Source organism: Octopus bimaculoides, chromosome 16, assembly GCF_001194135.2.
Source record: "Octopus bimaculoides isolate UCB-OBI-ISO-001 chromosome 16, ASM119413v2, whole genome shotgun sequence".
NCBI classification, from domain to species: domain Eukaryota; kingdom Metazoa; phylum Mollusca; class Cephalopoda; order Octopoda; family Octopodidae; genus Octopus; species Octopus bimaculoides.
This window is the reverse complement of record NC_068996.1, coordinates 38,974,569-38,996,953: the sequence shown is the minus strand read 5'-3', so window position 1 is coordinate 38,996,953 and position 22,385 is coordinate 38,974,569. Positions and strand designations below refer to the sequence as shown.

Sequence of the window (22,385 nt, the reverse complement as noted above, 5' to 3'; positions counted from 1 at the left end):
ATGACTGATTTCTCAATATACACACTTCTGTTTATTCTTATTTTATAGACAACTCGGCTCTCATGAGAGAAAACTTAATCTAGAGCAAAACAGCAGAACAAAAGTGGAAACTCAGGTGGAGAAGACAATATTAGAAACCATGAACGTGTATGGCTGGGTGGTTAGGTGGTTGGTTAATTGGTTGGTTTAAATGAGACAATATGGATTAATGAATCATAAATACAATAAATATTTAATAATAAGCAACTAATTTAGAAAAAACTCGTTTTATTTAACCCATTTATTATTTCATATATTGTATTTGGTGAACAATAGCATTGTTGGTTACAGGTTTCCAATAAACTAGTCATCAGTTCACAACATTACTGAGAGAAAAATAAATAAATAAATATAGGAGCCTGAACAACCACTATCACCTTGTGCTAGTCACCATTGAGAATTGGGGTGTTCTCAGACCTCTGCAAAATCAGGATAACTGTGGCATATCTAAGAAATGAACCCCACAAGTAGGGGTGGCTGCCACAGCAAGTGCCACTGGCCATTCTCAGCAGCAATGCAACACAGTCATGTCTGCAGGGTGTGACAGAACATGCCATTTATTCTGGGCGTGTACTCCCTACCTCTAACGTTTTCTGCTGTTTAATCCCTACTTGTTTTCTCCTTTTTCCTTGTAATTAAACTGTGATTCAATCTTTATGTAAATAAAATATGTTTACTTAGCAATGAGTTGGAATACTTTTCACAGATATATATATATATATATATATATATATATATATATGTTTTACTCCACTTGCCATTTCTAATTAAAATTAGAGTTAACTCATAACTCTATCATTGTGATTACTGTAAAAAAAATTTAACTTGACATTACATAGAAGTCAAGCTACTATAGCAATACCATTTCTTTGGACAGTTGTCAAGTGGCTGAATGAAATACATGCAACAACAATATTATTGTTTTAACATCCACTTTTCTATGCTTTCAGAGTTTACTGAGGCAGATTTCCTATAGTTGGATAATATTCCTACCACCAACCTTTACCGGTTTCCAGGCAAGGTATTATTTCCCCCTAGCCAGACATATTTTTGCAGAATACTGAAAATGAACAACACTCATTTACAACTATCACACGATGTCAAGACAAGCAGACAAAAAATATGTACTGTCACACATACACATATATCAGGATAACAACAGCTGGATGGAAAATACAAGGCTTTAATAGCAGATCACAACATTTGTTTCTGCAGTGTAAACTAGCTTTAAGTTGGTGAGTTTATGATTATAAGCAGGAGTGGCTGTGTAGTAAGTAGCCTGCCTACCAACCACATGGTCCCGGGTTCAGTCCCACTGTGTGGCATCTTCGGTAAGTGCCTTGTCTTCTACTATAGCCTCGGGCTGACCAAAGCCTTGTGAGTGGATTTGGTAGACGGAAACTGAAAGAAGGCTGTTGTATGTATGTATACACACACACATATATATATATATATATATATATATATATATATGTGTGTGTGTGTGTGTGTATTTATGTATGTATGTGTGTATATGTTTGTTCTCCCAACATCACTTGACAACCAATGCTGGTGTGTTTACGTTTCCTGTAACTTAGCGATTCGGCAAAAGAGACCGATAGAATAAGTACTAGGCTTACAAAGAATAAGTCCTGGGGTCAATTAACTCAACTAAAGGTGGTGCTCCAGCATGGCCACAGTCAAATGACTGAAACAAGAATAAAAGAAAGAATATACCATTATACAAGATTACCCGTAGTTACTATAATTATAATTCAAACATATAGTAATTAGAAATAATCATCTTGTATATGAACTCACCAACTTAAAACTGGTGTGTGGAGCAGAAACAGATGCAGTGATCTACTATTAAAGCCTATTATCTTCCATGGGCGGCGAGCTGGCAGAAACATTAGCACGCCGGGCAAAATGCTTAGCAGTATTTCGTCTGAGGTCAACTTTGCCTTTCATACTTTCGGGGTCGATAAATTAAATACCAGTTACGCACTGGGGTCGATGTCATTGACTTAATCCCTTTGTCTGTCCTTGTTTGTCCCCTCTATGGGCAATAAAGAAAAATATTATCTTCCATCCCCCTGTTATATTATTCATGCGTTAATCTTATGCATAAAGGAGTTCCACATGTATATCCAACCCTGGAAAATATTCCACTGTAGAATGACATGTGGTAACCAAATAATGTCATAAGAGCTCTTGAATGCATGTTACGATGTTTTTACCCAAATTATACAAAATCATCATTATCATTTAACGTCTGCTTTTCATGCTGGCATGGGTTGGACGGTCTGACTGAGGACCGGCAAGCCAGGAGGCTGCACCAGGCTCCAATCTGATCTGGCCAGGTTTTTATAGCTGGATGCCCTTCCTAACGCCATGGCCGGATTTCTTCTGTGTACATCTACCATATCTACACACACAATACTTTGACTGACCCAGGGTTACAAAAGACACCTGCTTAAAGTGCTACACGATGGGACTGAACCAAACCTGTTAACCACACATCCATGCCTGCATCTATTATTATAACACTGATGATAAACATCATTTAAATTGTCCAGTTCTGTATTTAAGAGATGAGGAATTATGTACATTATTTACATTTGACAAATATCCGTCAAATGTAAATAATGTAAATAATTTAAATTGTCATCTGTCATAAATTCTGGTAGTGTAAGTGAAAGTTTTGAAATATGCTAAAAACTTTTAGAATATTTAAAACAAAAAAACAATGACTACTGGTTTCCCAAAGAATGCCAAACATATATTTTTCAGATATGTTGAGTCAGAACGAGTTTGTACAGTATCTAAGCATTAAGGATATCAACTGAAATGCATAGAAAAAATAACAGGAATGATGATGATGACTGCAGTGGAGAATGATGCCATACATTGAGAGTAACTATACACACAGAAGAAAGGCTGAAGATGCAAGAAAAAGTTGTGGGATAAAATCTCAAGTTGCTGGATGTTATAGGAGAGATAAAATAGACGGGCAATATGCTGTGCAACTGATCGGTTCATTCTACAGCAGAATGAAACAATGGACGAAAGTCATACACTCATAAGAACGTTAGAAATCCATCAATTCTGTACAACAATAAGCATTTACAATAAAACAACAAATAATAAAAATAGCTTTTGTTTTTATTTTGAGAAACAAAATCATTGTATAACAATGCTGAAGTGGTTGGGATTAACATTTTTCACTATTCACCTTGTCCTACAACATTCCCTCAAACGGCTCTCATTACCTTTTTCCTCAAACTCCCATAAACACAGTCATTAACTGAATTTCCCACAACACATATTAATTAATCATTAATTTAGCCTTTTCTTTTCTTCTTCAATTCAGTTTTCCTTTTGAAAGGGAAAATTACTGCACAAAAAATTTTCTATAGGTACTAATCTTATTCATGAAGTTCATGGAGTGGGGGGAGAAGAAAAGCACACACACCTTAAAACTTCAATAATCTATATCAATATAATGAATATGTAATGTAGATTTGTGTTTCAAAAACAGTTTGCTTAGTTTCATGGTTAACTACTCATGTCAATAGCCAAACTATCTAAAAACATACTAACAAGACAATGAATTAAAAAGGAAAAAAAAACTAAAAATGTGCTCTTGAATATTCTTACTTATATAAATACATTTTAATAACATTCCTTACATACATGGCTGTGTGGTGAGAAGTTTGCTTCCCAACCACATAGTTCCTGGTTCAGTCCCACTTTATGGTACTTTGGGCAACTGTCTACTGCTATAACCCTGGGCCAACCAAAGCCTAGTGAGTGGATTTGGTAGACTGAAACTGAAAGAAACCCATCACACACGCACACACATATATATATATATATAAACATACATGTGTGTATGTGTGTTTGTACCCCTTCCCCAACTACCGCCTCTTAACAACTGGTATCAGTTTGTTTGTGTCCCTGTAACTTAGCCATTCAACAAAGAGACCAATGAAATAAAGTACTGGGCTTAAAAATAAGAATTAGTGCCAGAGTCCATTTGTTTGATTAAAAATTCTTCCAGGCAATCCCCCAGCATATATATATATAAAGGTATAAAAAAGTTTTGTTATAGTGATATTTATTTTGGTTTCTTACTAAGGAGAGCATACTCCCAAAACCTGGTTTTCCTTTATTAATCTGGATCCTAAATGAGAAACCTATCAATTATTTGGGAAAGGATTAAATTTTGATTTTGTTATGCGTAAATATTCACCATTGCAAATATCTACCAGTTTGGTACACTTAAGACTTCAAAACCAACAAAAAAGATTATCTGTACTTAAAATTCAATTTTCTGACATTTAATAATTTTTTTATTATGTAATGAAGTTTGTTTAAAAAGTTCATAGTGTCTCATTCTCATCCAGTATTGTTGAAGCATGAAATAAACTGCTCTCATTAGTTTTAAATTGTCAAGACACTTGCATCCTTCAAAAATTGTTTCCTCACATTTGCCAACACTGCTAATGTACCTATGCACCCCTTTCCTTTATGCTTCTTTTACTTGTTTCAGTCATCTAACTTATTCTATCGGTCTCTTTTGCCGAACCACTAAGTTACGGGGACATAAATACACCAACAACAGAGGGGTACAAAACACAGGCATACATATATTACCTGTACATAAATATACGACGTTCTTCTTTCAGTTTCCGTCTACCATTCACAAGGGTTTTGTTGGCGTGAGGCTATAGTAGAAGACACTTGCCCAAGGTGCCACGCAGTGGAACTGAACCTGGAAGCATGTGGTTGGTAAGCAAGTTACTTACCACACAGTCACTCCTGCCTGTTCACTTTTCTTTCTTTTTTCTGTCTTATTCTGTACAATGCACATGTACCTTTGGTTGTCATTGCAGTTTTTATTTTTACTTGATTTGCTGTTTCTTGTTCACCCTTTCCGAAAAGTAATGCAACTAAGCACTATACATTAAGCTCATTATTATTCATTAATAATACCTTCACCGAACCAATTAAGGCCTCTTAGTACCCCCTGCTAAAAATAGCAAGTAAATCTCTCAAACCTTACCCTCACCACCTTTTAAAAAAAGGACACATTGGACAATGTAGATGTCTGAGATAAACGTCAACAAAAACAGGACGGTGGTCGTTAGAACTCCTTTGATCATAAGTCTCCTTGATCAGAGTGTATCTGGGTTTAAACGTCTCCCTTACTGTGTACGCATGTCTATGCACGTAATATAAAGCACGTTCTTTCTCTGCTAACAGTTATTTTATATTTGAAATGGATATTCAATCAAATTTATGTTCGCATTCATTTATGCATCTTAATGGATTCGAAAGTTTACAGAATTGAGAAAAGAAAACACACCAAAACCTCAGAATTATTGTTTTAAAAACATTAACAATCTTCATTCTAACGTAATGCAGATGACAGTCCACACACGACACTTCGTTTCCCTGAAATAATAAATATTCCACAATCTTAAAAAAAAAAAAAAAAAAGACTAAAAAATGGAAGGGCATTAATGTAATCCTTAACGCCTCTAAAGTAATACTTTATACAAGATTGGAAAACTTATGATCATTAGTCTGCTCAGTTCAGAGGTGTCTTGGTGTTATAACAAAGGGTAATAAAGCCAACAAGAAGCTTCTATGCAGTCATATGACGTACTTTGGTACAAAAAGCAGCTTAAATACCATCAATTTATACCTTATCTTAAAACAGATGCTCATTGAATAATGCAATCTAAGGTACACGATGATAGGGGAGAAAATGGGAAGACCATGGATAGAATGCTTTTGATTATAACTCTATCAGGGATGATTTAGAGAAGCGAACGAAAAAGTTAGCCGGTTCACGTCTATTAGAAACAGTAGCCAAATTCTCCTCAAAACACACCCTACCATTAAATAAAGACGCATTAGATAATGTACTTAAAGGTATGTTACTTCTTTAAAAAGGGGTGTGTCACAGTCCCATGTTAAGATTCATTCAACCTTTAAATGCATGTACAACAGAGTACCAAACACTTTTAAATGTTGACAAAAAGGCAGCACAAGAACTAAAACACCTGTAAATGCTTGGAGTAAGACCGAGGATAACTCTACATCATTCAAAGGGGAGCTGACAGATTTGAAGCGAGTAGAGAGCAGAAGGTGCTCACTATCCGGGCTGACCAAATAACGCCGTCGTGCGCCATGCTAGAAATAACAGCAAGATTCTCTTCAAAACACCGCTAACTCAGCGTTGCATACATATATAGCTGATGAGACATCCAACAGGCGAATGGAATTGTGTGTGTGTGTAAATGCAGAATTAAAATCGGAACCATTAGGGGAATTTTTTATCTGTTACTGATCTCAGTCAATGATTGCGGCCATGCTGAGACACCTCCTTAACAGGTTTTAGTCGAACGAATCGACCTCAGTATTTTTAAGGTTTGGTACTTCGTTTTTTTTTGCTCGATCACTAAGTACGGGGACGTAAACAAAACCACCAGTTGTCAAGCGGTGGTGGGGGAGAAACACACACACACACAAGGCGAGCTTCTCAGTTTCCGTCGACCAAGTCCACTCACAAAGCTTTGGTTGGCCCCAGGGCATTAGTAGAAAATACTTGCTCAAGGTGATACATTGGGATTGAACTCAGAATCATGTAGTTGGAAAGCCAACTTCTTATCACACTGCCATGCTTGTGCCTCGGCCAATAAAATTGTTTTGTAATTTAGACAAGTATGCAACTGATAATTTTTCAAGGAAGTTCGCAGAATATAAATAAAATTGAATTAGCTTCAACCAGGAACTGGATCCAAGCTGTTATCAACGAGCTGATTTTGTCATTTGTCTCAGATTGGTTCCTTGAGCGATTAACGGTATCTACACCCACTTATGAAAGTGTGATGTTGAGACTGCCGTTCAAAGGCGGCTAGAAGTCTCAACATCACACTTTCATTTGCAGTTCAAGCCGGAGTATAAGTGGTAAACCCAACTGAGTACTCACAGTACATACCTATTACTTTACATCAGCTGTCGAAAACACCTTATACATTCTGTAGATAAATAGATAGATAGAGAGAGAGAGAGGGGGGGAGAGCATGATATATTACACGATATATATCGCAAATCAATTCACGGACAATAAGTAATTGACAAATTATACAAAATGCACTGGGACAAATATATGAACAAAATATATAAACAGAAGAAAACAAAAAGAAACGCAAGTAACAAAAATGGGTTTATAGCAATATATTGCCTCTAAAACAATGGGCAAAAGTACTTAGATCATTATATATATTACACATTAAAGATTATAATCTTTGATTGTACAATCATCAACTATTTATGCGTGGCGTGTTCAGCAAAGTGCTTGATTAAAGTGGACAAGTGGACGGCAAGTGGTTAGTGATTGAAGTGCTACAGAAAAACAAAACAAAAAAAATAATTTTGTATGTGTGCTAAATAAAAGAAGCTTCGCAAGAATAAAAATAATAATAATAATATGAAGAAACATGTATGAAAATGAATAATAAAATAACTAAGACCGCTACCCAAAGATAAAATGAAAACCATAACCAAATTAGAAATTTCTTAATGCTATTTTTCTTTTTATAATAGTGCGAATAGAAACTTTATTGCATACATAAGAATATAGTTGTTGTTAATTACTCGCAAGGTGAATTTTGTATACCATTTGCATTATTGCTGTTAATTATTCCTTGACACCAGTGATAGAGGAATAATGAGAAGATTAAAACAACAACGTAATTTGAACGTTACCCGATAATTATAAGCGACGCTTGGACAAAGTCCGTCAAGACGAAGACAAATTACAACTAGCGCGATTGGTGTCGGTATTTATAGTGCGTGGCTGTGGCGGGGAGGGACGGGTTATGACGGAGATAATCGAGTGAGATTGCAGCGCCATAAGCGGATATGGAACGTGTCAGCGACTTAAAAAAAGGGAGATAACTTTCTCATCACATGATACTTTACTGACACATTCATAGATATATACATATATAAATATAGATAGATATACATACATACACACGCATTTAAATTAATATACGCATACACACACATTTAAATTAATATACGCATACGCACACATATAATTATATATATATACAGAGAGAGAGAGAGAGAAAGTGTGTGTATATGTATGTATGTGTAAGTAAACAAATATAAATAGTGAGGAAACAGCATAGATGGGTGCATCCTGAATGAGGTAATATTTATTTCTGCGGTTAATGTTTACATCTTTAACCATTTTTACGTCCAAAATTATACACCCACATACGTATATCTGTGTATGAATTTATATACCTGTGTATGTATATATATATTTATGATTAGGCGCGTATATATCTACTGCTGGTGTTGATTTGCTTAAAAACATATGTATTGACGTGTTTATAATGTTGATTATTTGATGCACACGCTTAATTTCTTTCACCGTGGGACTTATATTATACACGCTTCAAGACATTTATTCAAGTGTACGTGTTGTATTTATATTACATCTTTTCATATCGTATTTCCTTCCAAATCATGTGTTGACGAGTATTTTATAAAATCAATTTTTCTTTTAAAGCCTTGAAAACTGTACACATTTCTGATTAGTCGTTTTATTTTAAATCAAAACATTATTTATTGGTTGTCGACATTAATTTTTGTGTTGTTCCTATATAGCTTTAATCTGTTAAAGCTATATAGTTCGCTAAAACGAACTGAGCAATGATGTGATTTGGGGGTGGAGATTTACCGATTTTTTTTCCCCACAGCTTAATTATTTAAACAGAGGTAATATCCTATACATTTACTTACTTGAATTTGCAATTTCTTAAGATCTAAATTTATAGAATAATCTACCTGCAGAGAATAGTTAGGTTATAGAAGTGTGGTAATTAGTAACTTGGGTCTATCACCTGCACAGTCCTGTATAAACACTTTCCGACAGACATAATTAAATTTGACATTTTAATCTTAGTTTCATGACCACTAACTTTTTATCATTTAAAAAAAAAAATTATGTTTTCAAAACTTATACAAATCCAATTCTAATTTTAAGATAACCTTTTATGTTGGGGGGAAAAAAAGTATTGTTGATATGAAAACTAGGCGGAAAAAATAAAAAAAACTTTTTGGAAGTTCATTGTCTCTCTGCGAAGTGTGTGTGTGTGGTTGCGGATGTCTTAACATTTTACGCAGTTTAAAAAGAAAAAAAAAAGTAGAATCATTCCGTTTTTGTTTACAAGTGTTAGACAAGCATACACAAATGTTAAGACCCATACAAATCTAAAAGAAGTGACACACACACACACATATCTTTTATCTTTTTGTTTCTATTATTGAACTGCGGCCGTGCTGGGTGGGGGGCACCGCTCTGAAAGATTTATAGTTGAACGAGACTTTATTTTTAATCTTGGTACTTATTGTATTGGTTTCTTTAGATGAACTGCTAATTTACGGGGACGTAAACAAACCAACCCTGGTTGTCAAGCAACAGTAGTGGATCAAAACCACACACACACACACATATATATTGTCACTATAACATATATCAGAAAAAAAAGTCCCATGAGCTGTGAACAAGGCTGTAGCTTTCGTGGATATGAAACTGTCCACGAAATTTTTTGTTTTGATATATATATTTATCAAATCTTTCGGTATTCGTTAATCGTACATACCAAAAGACTGCCTATATATTTATATACGACTGGTCCTTTCAGTTGTCGTCAACCAAAATCCTGTCACAATGCTTTGGTTGCCCAGTCCAGGGTGCCGTGCAGTAACCCAGAATTATTTGATATTGGACGCAAACGTTGAATGAAACCAATTCCGACTGATATTCTACAAAGTGCTCGCTAAGTTTTTGCGATACGTAGAACAACATAAAGCAGATAAATACGAAACAGAAGTTAAACAACGCAGAAGAATCTCATCAACTGAAAACCAAACACGTGAATGTGTGTGCGTGTGTGTGTACATAAAAATACCAAAAGTTCGACTGTGTTTGGTTTCGCCGTGGAAGGTTGTCAAACTTTTAGCCACAAAATTTCGAAATCGCAGTTGACTTCTGTATTAGGAAAAGGAAGAAAGAGCTTAATTATTATACTTTATTATATGTAGTGGGTTATTGTTTAGTCATGAAAAAAGACATATACATAGTTTGTGGAATATACACACTCATAGATCATAAGATTTTGGAAACTTTGAAATATGAAATAGTTTTTAACAGTGGGAAATCAAAGTAGAAAAAGCTATACATAATATCATGCAGAATATTGGGTTAAAAAAACTCCTTGGCGGCGGGTGTTGGAAGAAGTTAAATGCTGACTGGGATTTGGACCCACATCTGTGAACATCACAGAGCTGCTACCATTATTCCAATGTAACACTTCAAATTTTTTCTATCATTTTAGAAGTTTCGTTCTTATATGGGAAAATGTCATCCTGTTTACATAATTATTAAAAAAGAAAAAAAAAAACCTTCTAGAGATTGAAATGAATCGCTTTTAACATTGGCAGTCGAAGAAGAAAACGTAGAATATTGGGCTTTAAAAAAAAAAAAATTTTAAGACATGGATAGAAAAAATGAGAAAAATTCGAAGTGTTGTTTTGGTATAATTTGTACCATGTCTGTCTCATGTTCATAGAAGGTGTAGGTTCAAGTTCCATAAGTGACTCTTGACTTTTTCCCTATCCAAGGGTTTTTTTTTTTTCAACCTGCCATTATTTATAGTTTTATCTATTTTGAGTTCCACCATTAAAAACAAATGATACATGTAGGCATGCAGGCAGATTTCTGTCACAGAGTTACAAGAAACTAAAAAAAAACTAACTGGCATGTTTAAGTTTCATAAAATATGCACATATGTTATGTAATGCTTAAAAATACAAATTACTTTTTGTATGCTTCTAAGTTTGCTTCCCAACCACATGGTTCTGGGTTTAGTCCCACAGCATAGCACCTTGGGCAAGTGTCTTTTACTATAGTCTCGAGCCAACCAAAGCCTTGCAAGTGGGTTTGGCAGATGGAAAGTGACAGAAGCCCCTCATATATATATGTGTGTGTGTATATAGCTCTGTGTATGTGTGTCTTTATGTCTGTGTTTGCCCCACCCCCTGTTTCTTGACAACTAATATTGGTTTGCTTGTGTCCCCATAACTTAGCAGTTCAGCAAAAGTGACCGATTAAGTACCAGGCTTTAAAAAAATAAATACTGAAGTTGAATCATTAAACTAAAAGTTCAAGGTGGTGCCCCAGCATGACCTCAGTCAAATGACTGAAACAAGTAAAACATACACACACTGAGCAATTTATATGGAGTAACTTTACATTAAGGAGTGGAACGTCTAATTTTCTGTACTTCACATGGTTCCAGCAAATCGTCATCATCGTTTAACGTGCGCTTTCCATGCTGGCATGGGTTGATGATTTGACTGAGGACTGGTGAACTAAATGGCTACACCAGACTCCAATCTGATCCGGCAGAGTTTCTACAGCTGGATGCCCTTCCTAACACTAACCAGTCTGAGAATGTAGTGGGTGCTTTTACATGCCACTGGCATGAGAGCCAGTCAGGCGGTACTGGCAACGGCCATGCTCAAGTGGTGTTTTTTATGTGCCACCTGCACAGGGGCCAGTCCAGCGGCACTGGCAACATCCTCACCCAAATGTTTTTTCACGTGCCACCAGCACAAGTGCCAGTAAGGCAATGCTGGTAATGATCACGTTCAAATGGTGCTTTCTGCGTGTCACTGGCACAGAAGCCAGTCAGCTGTTCTGGCAGCGATCACGCTTGGATGGTGCTCTTAGCACTCCACTGGCACGGGTGCCAGGCATCGAATTTGATTTGATGTTGCCTTGGATAATGATGTGGAAGATGCACTGGAACAACCACTCTGACTCATGAGGCCTGCACATGCAGATAGCCATCTCCAGTTTGATAGTGGTGACCAGGAATATGGTCCAGGGATTGAGAATGCTGGAGGTCTCCACTGACACAGACTCAACCAGAAACCTATCAGACTTAAAAGTGACCAGCAAGCCTCTACAGAGAATTGAACCCTGTACTTCACAAGTTCCATATATCTGTTGCCATAACTATACAGTGTATATATATCATTGTCATTTAATGTCTACTTTCCATGCTGGCATGGGTTGGACGGTTTGACTGAGGACTGCAAGCCAGGAGGCTACACAAGGCTCCAATTTGATCTGGCAGAGTTTCTACAGCTGGATGCCCTTCCTAATGCTAACCACTCCAAGAGTGTAGTGGGTGCTTTTTACGTGCCACAAGCATGGGAACCAGTCAGGTAGCACTGGCATTGGTCACTCTCGAATGGTGATTTTTATTTGCCACTAGCATGGGTTCCAGTCAGTGGGTACTGGCATCAGACATGCTTGAACAGTGTTTTTTACGTGCCACCAGTATAGGTGCCAGTCAGGTGGCACTGGCATTGGCCACACTTGAATTGTATTTTTTACATGCCACTGGCATGGGTGCCAATCGGTGGCACTGGCATCAGTCATGATTATGATTTCACTTGGTTCAACAGGTCTTAGCAAGCATGCCATATCGCCCAACAATTGAAGGGTGCTTTCAAACGGGCAAGTTATGTGACACTAGCATTGGATATGACTATATTCTCGCTTGTTGGATCTTCTCAAACACGGCATATATCCAAAGGTCTTGGTTGCTTGTCATTGCCTCTGTGGGGCCCAGTGTTTAAAGGTTGTGCTTTACCACTTCATCCCATGTCTTCCTGGGTCTACGTCTTCCATAGGTTCCCTTCACTGTTAGGGTGTGACACTTCTTCACACTGCTGTCCTCATCCATATGCATCAGATGATCATACCAGCACAGATGTTTCTCTTGCACACCACATCTGATGCTTCTTATGTCCAATTTTTCTCAGGGCGCTTACACTCTGTCATGTATACACACTGACATTACACATCCAGCGGAGCATACTAGCTTCATTTCATTCAAGCCTACACATGTCCTCAGGAGCCACAGCCATGTAGTATGACTGTTTGCTCACAGACATCATACAGTCTACCTTTCACTCTGAGTGAGAGGCCCTTTGTTACCAGCAGAGGTAGCAGTTTTCTGAATTTTGCCCAGCCTATTCTCATTCTAGCAGCTACTCTCAGAGCATCCACCCGCCCACTACTGACTTGGTCACCTATGTAATGGAAGCTATCAACTACTTCTAGTTTTTCCCCCTGGCATGTGATGCACCTGTGGATCTTCCACACAACTATCTTTCCAATTAACCTTCCTTTGATATTGCTGCACCTCTTATGTATCCATAGCTTACACTGGGTACATCTTATAGAGTTTCTACCTATGCACCTTTCTGCAGGTTTAGCAGGGCCATCTACCTGAAGAGATTTGTGATTTGTCTGTCTTCCTAGTTAATAAGACTTTGGTTTTTGCTAGGTTAAGTCTAAGGCCCTTCGATTCTAGACCTTGCTTCCACACCTGAAACTTCTAGTTCTGGTAGTGAGAAAGAGAGAGAGAGAGAGACACACACACACACACATTTTTGTGTGTGTGTTTAGAAGCTTGCTTCCCAACCACATGATTCCAGGTCACTCCCACTGCATGGCACCTTGGGCAAGTGTCTTCTACTATAGCCTTGGACTGACCAAAGCCTTGTGAGTGGATTTGGTAGATGGAAACTGAAAGAAGCCTATCGAATATATATGTGTGTGTTTGTGTCTGTAGTTGTCCTCCACCACTGCCTGACAACTGGTACTGGTGTTTACACCCCAGTGACTTGGTGGTTCAGCAAAAGAGTCCGATAGAGTAAGTTCCAGACTTTAAAAAATATAAAAATGAGTACTGGGGTCAGTACATTTGACTAAAATTTCAAGGCGGTACCCCAGCAACACAAAAGTCAAATTGCTAAAATAATTAGATAAATGATGTATATATATATATATATATATATATATATATATATATATATATATATATATATATATATATGTGCATATGTGGGCACAGGATGTCACGAAACGTGTACAATAAAAAAATACGAAGCACGTGTACATGGAACATGAACTATTCTTTTGAACAACGAAAGACACAAATTGAAAACAAAACAAACAATGTAATGAACGACCCTGTATTTTGAGCATTTAACAACAATATATGCTTTCGATAAAATAGTTGCTTCCGCAAAGCAAATTGAATAAAATTTGGGAGTTTGTGGAGAGTCAAAATTGGTAACACACACTTTTCTCCCAGGGATATTAGGAAAATGATACCGGTAGTAGGAACAGGTATTCTTATCCCTTAGATGGTTATTCCAACTGGTAACTCTGCTCACCTATAAGATTCAGTTGAATTAGGTACTTAAATTGAGACACCTTGTTAGGTTGATCTAATTTGTACACCTAAACAATATCGGATGAATGTCAAACTGTGCAGAAGTTTTTGCATTTGATATTCTTGCAGTATATGCAGATAACATGATGCAACTTAGTGAAGAGAGTCACTCTTGGTTGTTCAGACATGTATTTTATATCAAAATACTGTCTCTAATATTTCCGAAGTGCAGATTCCTGGGTAGATGAATAAAATATAAATGAGTAACAGATGTGCAGATGTCAATTCATTACGGCCGTTTCAAGCAATTCCTTTAATTGATTAATGGAAACATTACATCATTGCAAAGAAACCGTTTTTGTCAGATGACTGCATAGATTTCAAACACAAAGGACCAACCAACTGCTTTAATATATTTGTATCACCAACTGGAGCTCAAATATTTACATTGATTCTTCTGCTATTTCTTTGCCAAAGAAATATTTACATTCTCTTGCTATTTTTTTGACAAAAAATAGCAGAAGAATCAATGTAAATATTTGAGCTCCAGTTGGTGATGCAAATATGTTAAAGCAGTTGGTTGGTCTTTTGTGTTTGAAATCTATGCAGTCTTCTGATGAAAACAGTTTCTTTGCAATGATGCAATGTTTTCATTAATCAATTAAGGGACTCACTTGAAATGGCCATAATGAATTGACACCTGTACATCTTTGTTACTCATTTATATATATATGTATATATATATATATATATATATATATATATATATATATATATATATATATATATATATGTATATAATGTCTGACATAAGGTAATCAGTACATACAATTAGTGTTCAGGTTGATGTGCTGCTTAAAACTCCAACTTAAACTGCCACTAAAAGCAAGGATTGTTAATATTAATGACAATTGGCTATGGGCAGTTTATCAATTAAGCTGATATGTGTGCAACAGAATAAAAGTATAAATAAGCAAAACAACTGTTATCAGGTTTGATTATGATATTATATTTAAACATGATGGTTGAGTAGTTTGAAGAATATAGGTCATAAGGAAACAGGAAGTAAGCTGTGCAGATATCCTGTTACAGCTGTTTCAGGAACAGACGTGCAAATGTTTGCATTTCCCTGCAAACAGACTGTAGTTATCCATACAGAGATCTAGTCCATCATCGGAGAGTGATCTATGCTTTTATAATAACTGTACCCTCATGTTTAAGTTTATAAATGTTATAATCTAACCTGATGCCATTTGTTTGCCTGTTTATACTTTTAGATGTATCTGCTTTCCATACTGGCATTGGCAGGGCAGTTTGACAGGATTCATCATGTCAGATTAACAGATCTTATTTTAGTGATGTGGTGTCTGGGTGGACCCTCAAGTTTATGAGGGGTACAGAAAAGAGGTTTAGAATAGCCAGGATTGTGAGTGGATAGATTTTACAAGAGAGTTTTGGAGAATGAGAGATGGTTAATGGGTGAAAGGTATGTGGATATAATGGATGAAGGTGTTGGGGGTGTGATGACCATAGTAAATGGTTGATAAAGGATGGTGAGGAGACTGATGGTGCATGAGGATGAAGAACAGCAGAATCATAATATTTATATATTACATAAGGAAAGGATGCGTAAGAGAGAGAGTGAGAGAGAGATGACAGTGTGGTTGGGTAGGTTGTTACAATGTGGAGCATTGTGCATGAGGAGATTGAGAGATATAAGGTGACAGCAATGTAGGAGTGCTAATTTTGGCTGCTAAGTGGAGTGATCAATGTAAAATGTGGGTGGAGTGGACATCACATGAAATGGTTTGGCACAAGGAAAAACTTCAGTTAGAAAGATGATGGGTGGTAGGGGTGTCTTGAGGAAGAATTTTGCTAATGGATTCAGTTGTGCGTAAGCACACACACACACACACACACACACACACACACACACACACACACACACACACACTGTGCTTCAAAATTTATTTTCACTGATTTGAGCAGGTCTTCTTGAGAATACTTCAAGAATATAGTTTCACCAATGTGGGTAGGTCTTCTACATATAAAGTATATATGTAAGTTATATGTACACAGACACACCTGTGTGTGTATATATATATATATATATATATATATTGTGGCACTCTGTCGGTTACAACAAAGAGGGTTTCAGTTGATCCAATCAGTGGAACAGCCTGCTCATGAAATGAACGTTCAAGTGGTTGAGCACTCCACAGACATGTGTACCCTTAATGTAGTTCTCAGGGAGATTCAGTGTGAAACAGTGTGACAAGGTTGGCCTTTTGAAATACAGGTACAACAGAAACAAGAAGAAAGAGTGAGAGAAAGTTGTGGCGGAAGAGTACAGCAGAGTTCGCCACCTCCCCTGCCGGAACCATGCGGAGCTTTAGGTATTTTCGCTTAATAAACACTCATAACACCTGGTCTGGGTATCGAAACTGCCATCCTATGACTGCAAGCCCACTCCCCCCTAACCACTGGGCCATTGCACACACACACACACACACACGAGAGAGAGGGCTAGAGTTATGTTCTTTTTTATACATATGTATGAATATATAACTGTGTCATCAGCATCATCATCGTTTAACATCTGTTTTCCATGCTGGCATATGGTTTGACAAGATTTGGCTGTAAGGCCATGACAAGCTCTGTCATCTTTGGCATAGTTTCTATAACTGATTGCTCTTCCTTATGCCAATCACTTTACAGAGTGTAGTTTGTGCTTTTTTTTTCTTCTTTATGCCACCAGCACTAGTGAGATTGCCAAGTAACTTGGAAAGGAACGAGAAGGAAAAGCTTTCTCAGTTATATAGAGGATGAGTTATTATTTGAGAGGGTTTAGGGGTAACGGTTCTGTGCCAGATTGTGTGTGTGTGTGTGTGATACAGATCATCATTTAAAATCCATTTTCTATGCTGGCATGGGTTGGATGGTTTGATAGGTGCTGGGGAACTGTACCAGGTTGCAGATCGAAACTTTAACCAGATTGACCAGTTAGGTGGAGGGAGAGGAGGAGAGGTGTGATAGTTTGTACCCTTTGTGTGTGTGTGTAGATGTAATGCTAATACATATTTAAAACTTTAGAAGTGGTTGGCCACAAGAAGATATACAAAAAAAATAATGAAACAAAATACATGCTGAAGCTTGACATCTCCAAAGTAGTATGTGTGGGGAAATGCCATACCTCATCATGTGAGACATGACTCGTATGATTAGGAGCTGAAGTGTTTGTGAGTAGTGTGTTTTAGGTTGGGTAACATACACCCAATATTTTGGTGGAGTACAGATTGCAGCTTTGGGATAGGTATCCTTGAGATGTTGTCTAGGCTTAGACCAATCACATTTAGATAGTTCTGTAAACCATCCAACCTGTTCCAGCATGGAAAATGGACATTAAATGATGATGATGATGATGATTGAAAACATTCTTCAGGACATATTCAGTTTCTCCATTTATTTTTGTGATTGTTGGGTGGGACACAAGGGATATTTGGCTACTATGTTTTGCAGGTTACAGGACCACAATGAAGTTTTGTTGTCGATTTGAGGATACCAACAAGTTGTAAGTCTTTTCTATTCCATCTTTTACTTGGTCCAGTCATTGAACTGTGGCCATGCTGGGGTATTGCTTCGAAGTGTTGTTTCTTTTAAAGTCTAGTATTTATTGTATCAGTCTCGTTTTGCTGAACCACTGTTACAGGGATGTAAACAAACCAACACTAGTTGTCAAGCAGTGGTGTAGAACAAAGATACACACTCACACATAGACACATGCACACACACCATTGGCTTTTTTTTCAAGTTTCTGCCTACCAAATCCACCTCATTTATTTGGTGACCTGAAGCTACAGTAGATGACACTTGCCCAAGGTGTCATACAATAGAACAGAACCCAGAATCATGCGGTTGGAAAGCAAACTTCTTACCACACAACCATGCCTACACCTGGTATTCTTTTATGTATTTATTTTATTTTTTCTTTACAGACATAGTGTCTGAAATTCCAGATCATCATCATCATCATCATTTGACACCCATTTTCCCTGCTGACATGGGTTGGATGGTTTCACAAGAGCTGACCAGCTAAAAAGCTGTTCAGGCTCCAGGTGTTCTTTAGCATGGTTTCTATGACTGGATGCCCTTCTTAATGCCAACCACTTTACAGAGTATACTGGGTGCTTTTATACAACACCGGTACAGGTGCTTTTTACTTGGCACCAGCATCTATGAGCCCACGAGGGATGCTTAGCTGGGGAGGGTTGCTGGGAATGAGCCTGTATGCAAGTGCAACCAAACTTTTACTTAGCTTGCTGTCTTTCCAAGCACTGCAAAGAGTGAAACGTGGTTGTCATAGCACTATTGAAGTTTATTTATATTTCTGTTCATAAAGCATTTATTATATGCATGCCTATCAAGTGGTGCTGAGATTTGTTAATGGATGAAAATGGTGTAGAGTAATAGAGACATTTTCATTTATAGGGCATCTAGTTAGATATAGCAGTGCATATCTCTCTAATGTAAAGAACTGTGATAGCTGGAAACATAATTGAGTATCAAAATACACTTTATTCAATTTTGGGGAGGAAAATAATTGATGATGGTTTGAGGAAATAACTCAAGAGGTTGCTTTTAGTCATCCTTGCAGGCAATATATGAAGAAGTGAGCTGGCAGAATCAATGTTGCATCAGGCAAAATGCTTAGCTGCATTTTGTCTGTCTTTATGTTCTGTAGTCAAATTCTTCCAAGGGTTGACTTTACCTTTCATCCTTTTGAGGTTGATAAAATAAGTACCTGCTGACTACTGGGGTTGATGTAATCGACTTACCCCCTCCCCCGAAATTGCTGCCAAAATTTGAAACTATTATTATTAAGGTGGGGAACTGGCAGAATCGTTAGCATGCTGGGTGAAATGCTTGGCAGTATCCCATCTGCTGTCACTTTCTGAGTTCAAATTCCACTGAGGTCGACTTTGCCCTTCATCCTTTTGGGGTTCGTTAAATAAGTACCAGTTGTGCACTGGGATCGATGTAATCGACTTACACCTCACCCAAATTGCTAGTCTTGTGCCAAAATTTGAAACCAATATAAGTAGTTGTGTCATATGCATCAAATCTCTTTTAGCAAATACCCTACCACCTTAGTATGTTATCATCTTAGAAGATACAGTGTGGAGAGAATTATTATAAGTTATTGTGTTTATATCATCAGACATAATGCAACAAAGAGGCAATAAATTTGGAATGGCTAAAGAAAGAAACATCAATCAAGTGTTTTTGTATAATCACCAACCATCAACTCACGGTGTGTGTGTGTGTGTGTGTATATATATATATATATATATCTATATATATGGGCTTTGATTGCTGAGGACATGTGTAGGCTTGAAAGAAATGAAGCTAGTATGATCCACTGAATGTGTAATATCAGTGAGCATACACGACAAAGTGTAAGCGCCTGAGAGAAAAGTTGGGCATAAGAAGCATCAAATGTGCAAGAGAGATGACTATGCTGGTATGGTCATGTGTTACATATGGATGAGGAAGTGCCATTCTCTAACTGTGGAAGGAACCTGTGGAAGAGGTAGACCCAGGAAGACATGGGATGAGGTGGTGAAGCATGGACCTTCGAACATTGGGCTTCACAGAGGCAATGACAGGAGATTGAGACCATTGGCATATGCTGTGATTGAGAAGACCTGGCAACTAAAGTGAGATCAGTCATGGCTGATGCCAGTGTTGCATGTCCAGCCCATTTAAGAAAGCAATATGATATGCTTGAGTCAAGTAAAACCAAAATTGTAGCTGTGGCCAGTGTCCCCTGACTGGCTCCCATTCCAGTGGCACATAAAAAGCACCATCTGTATGTGGCCGATGCCAGTACCCACTGACTGGCTCCCATACTGGTGGCACATAAAAATCACTATCCAAATGTGATTGATGCCAGGACTGCCTGACAGGCCCTCATGCCAGTGGCACGCAAAAAGCACCATTCGAACATGGCCGACTGGCTGGCTCCTGTGCTGGTGGCACATAAAAAGCATTGTCTGAATGTGATCGATGCCAGGACTGCCTGACTAGCTCCTGTTTTAGTGGCATGTAAACCATTCCCACTACACTCTCGGAGTGGTTGGCATTAGGAAGGGCATCCAGCTGTAGAGACATTGCCAAATCAAATTGGAGCCTGGTGCAGCCACTGGCTCTCCAGACCTCAGGCAAACCATCCAACCCATGCCAGCATTGAAAACACGTTAAACGATGATGATGATATATCTCTATATAATTGTTGAACTGATACAGAAAGGGAGAGGGCAATCAAACAGGTGCAGGCATGGCTGTGTAGGTAAGAAGCTTGCTTCCCAGCCACATGGTTCTGGGTTCAATCCCACTGCATAGCACCTTGGGCAAGTGTCTTCTACTATAGCTTCAGCTGTACCAAAACTTAAAGAAGCCCATCTTGTGTGTGAATATATATCATCATCATTGTTTAACAGCCTTCTTCCATGCTGGCAATGGGTTTGATGGTTTGACAGGAGCTGGCCAGGTGGGAGCCTGCGCCATGCTTCTGGATTTTACCATTGGATGCCCATCCTAACACTGACTGAAGCAAATAAAAAAGATTAAAAGATAAATATCCTTAAATCACAGTTCACCATCTTAAAAAAAATTACAGGGCACACATAGTTGCCTCTGCATAGAATGCATTTGATCATAGGTTTGCACAATCAGGTCTCACTTGGAGCCAAATAGTAGCAACTTAGGAGGCAGCACTAATGAATGTATCTCTATGAAGTTATTTGACTTTCTAGTGATAGCAGCCAAATTTTCCTCAGTCATCACATTCTGCTGTCTTAAAAAGGAAGTAGAAGCTGAATATTCTGAACCCCAAAATTGTGGCCATGGCTGGAATGCACTTGTTCAAAGCTTACCCAGCGTTATTTATATAACATGTATAGAGGTATATATAGAAATAATTATATATAATCCAGCAGGCATGGCTGTGTGGTAATAAGCTTGCTTCCTGCGCATACGTTGGTCAGTGTTTTCTTTGCACTGCTAGGAGTCACGACACCAACATCGTGAATTATTGAACAAGTGAAGCACAACTACAAAGTAAGACATTTGTGTTTTTGGGATTCAGTGAGGTTTGTTGCTCGTGTTTATTTATTTTGTCAAACAAGAAATCTCCACCGAGTTCCTGGCAAATTGTCTGCCTGTAGTTGTATTTAAAGTTTCACTTAGCGGTGAGAAGTGTGTTTTTGGGGCATATCCCTCCTCCTGTAATTGTGCTTATTTTTTTTACCAATTTTTGGTGAAATTGTTGTGTGACTTTTGTGCCCTTACTAAGTGGATTATCGTGTTGGCCAGGAGTACCAGGACAGCCAGAATAGTTTGTTTGTTTTTGAACTGTTTCTTGTCTTCTTCCTTCCTTCCTTCCTGCATTTTTTTTTTTTTTAACTCTGAACTTTTTTCAAAAAAAAAAACATGGCAAAAAAGATAAACAATACTACATTAGAGTGGGAGATTGTCCCACTCAAACAGTGGATGAAAGACTTTGAAGAGAGGACTTACTCAAAGTCTCTCGACACCATTGCCCTCTTTCAAATGACTCAAATTGAAAATGAGTTGTCAGAGTATTTGCCAACTATTAAATTCATCTCCAGGGAGGTGTGTGTGTATGTCAAATATGGAATGGTGTGGTTGCTATTTGACACCCCTGAGAAGGCTCACAAATTTGCAAGCCAGCCCTTAGAGGGCAAAGAGATTTTGTTTCTTCCCACATATTGTGGGAAGAAGTTGACAAGAGCTTGGGTTTGTGGGTTGCTACTCGGGATAGAACCTGAGTGGATAGAGGACACTATCTGCCAGGGTTTGGATGGCAGCGGATCTAAGCTGCTTAATGTTAAAATTTTGCTGGTGGCTGATTGGGTTGGGTCAAAAGCTGTTTTGAGCCTGTGGACCCAATCAGCCAAGAATCTGGTTTTTCCAGATTTTTTGAAAATGGCCAGT

General features: G+C 37.8%; 2 protein-coding genes across 5 annotated transcripts in view; one reads left to right on the top strand and one right to left on the bottom strand.

Annotated features, from left to right (window-relative positions):
* LOC106869947 (glutaredoxin domain-containing cysteine-rich protein CG31559) overlaps nucleotides 1–7,876 on the bottom strand; it is a 112,575-nt gene extending 104,699 nt beyond the window's left edge. Inside the window, exon 1 of the mRNA XM_014915890.2 lies at nucleotides 7,801–7,876. The gene's annotated coding sequence lies outside the window, so the exon portion shown is untranslated. The remainder of the gene's footprint in view (nucleotides 1–7,800) is intronic.
* Nucleotides 7,877–8,037: 161 nt separating this feature from the next.
* Nucleotides 8,038–22,385, top strand: part of LOC106869946 (vesicle-associated membrane protein 7) — a 46,105-nt gene continuing 31,757 nt past the window's right edge. The window contains exon 1 of one of the 4 annotated variants that reach the window (XM_014915885.2): nucleotides 8,038–8,251. In XM_014915885.2, coding sequence (XP_014771371.1) covers nucleotides 8,247–8,251 — 5 coding nt within the window. In that variant the 5' untranslated portion in view covers nucleotides 8,038–8,246. The other 3 variants (XM_014915886.2, XM_014915888.2, XM_014915887.2) reach the window with 3 other exon arrangements.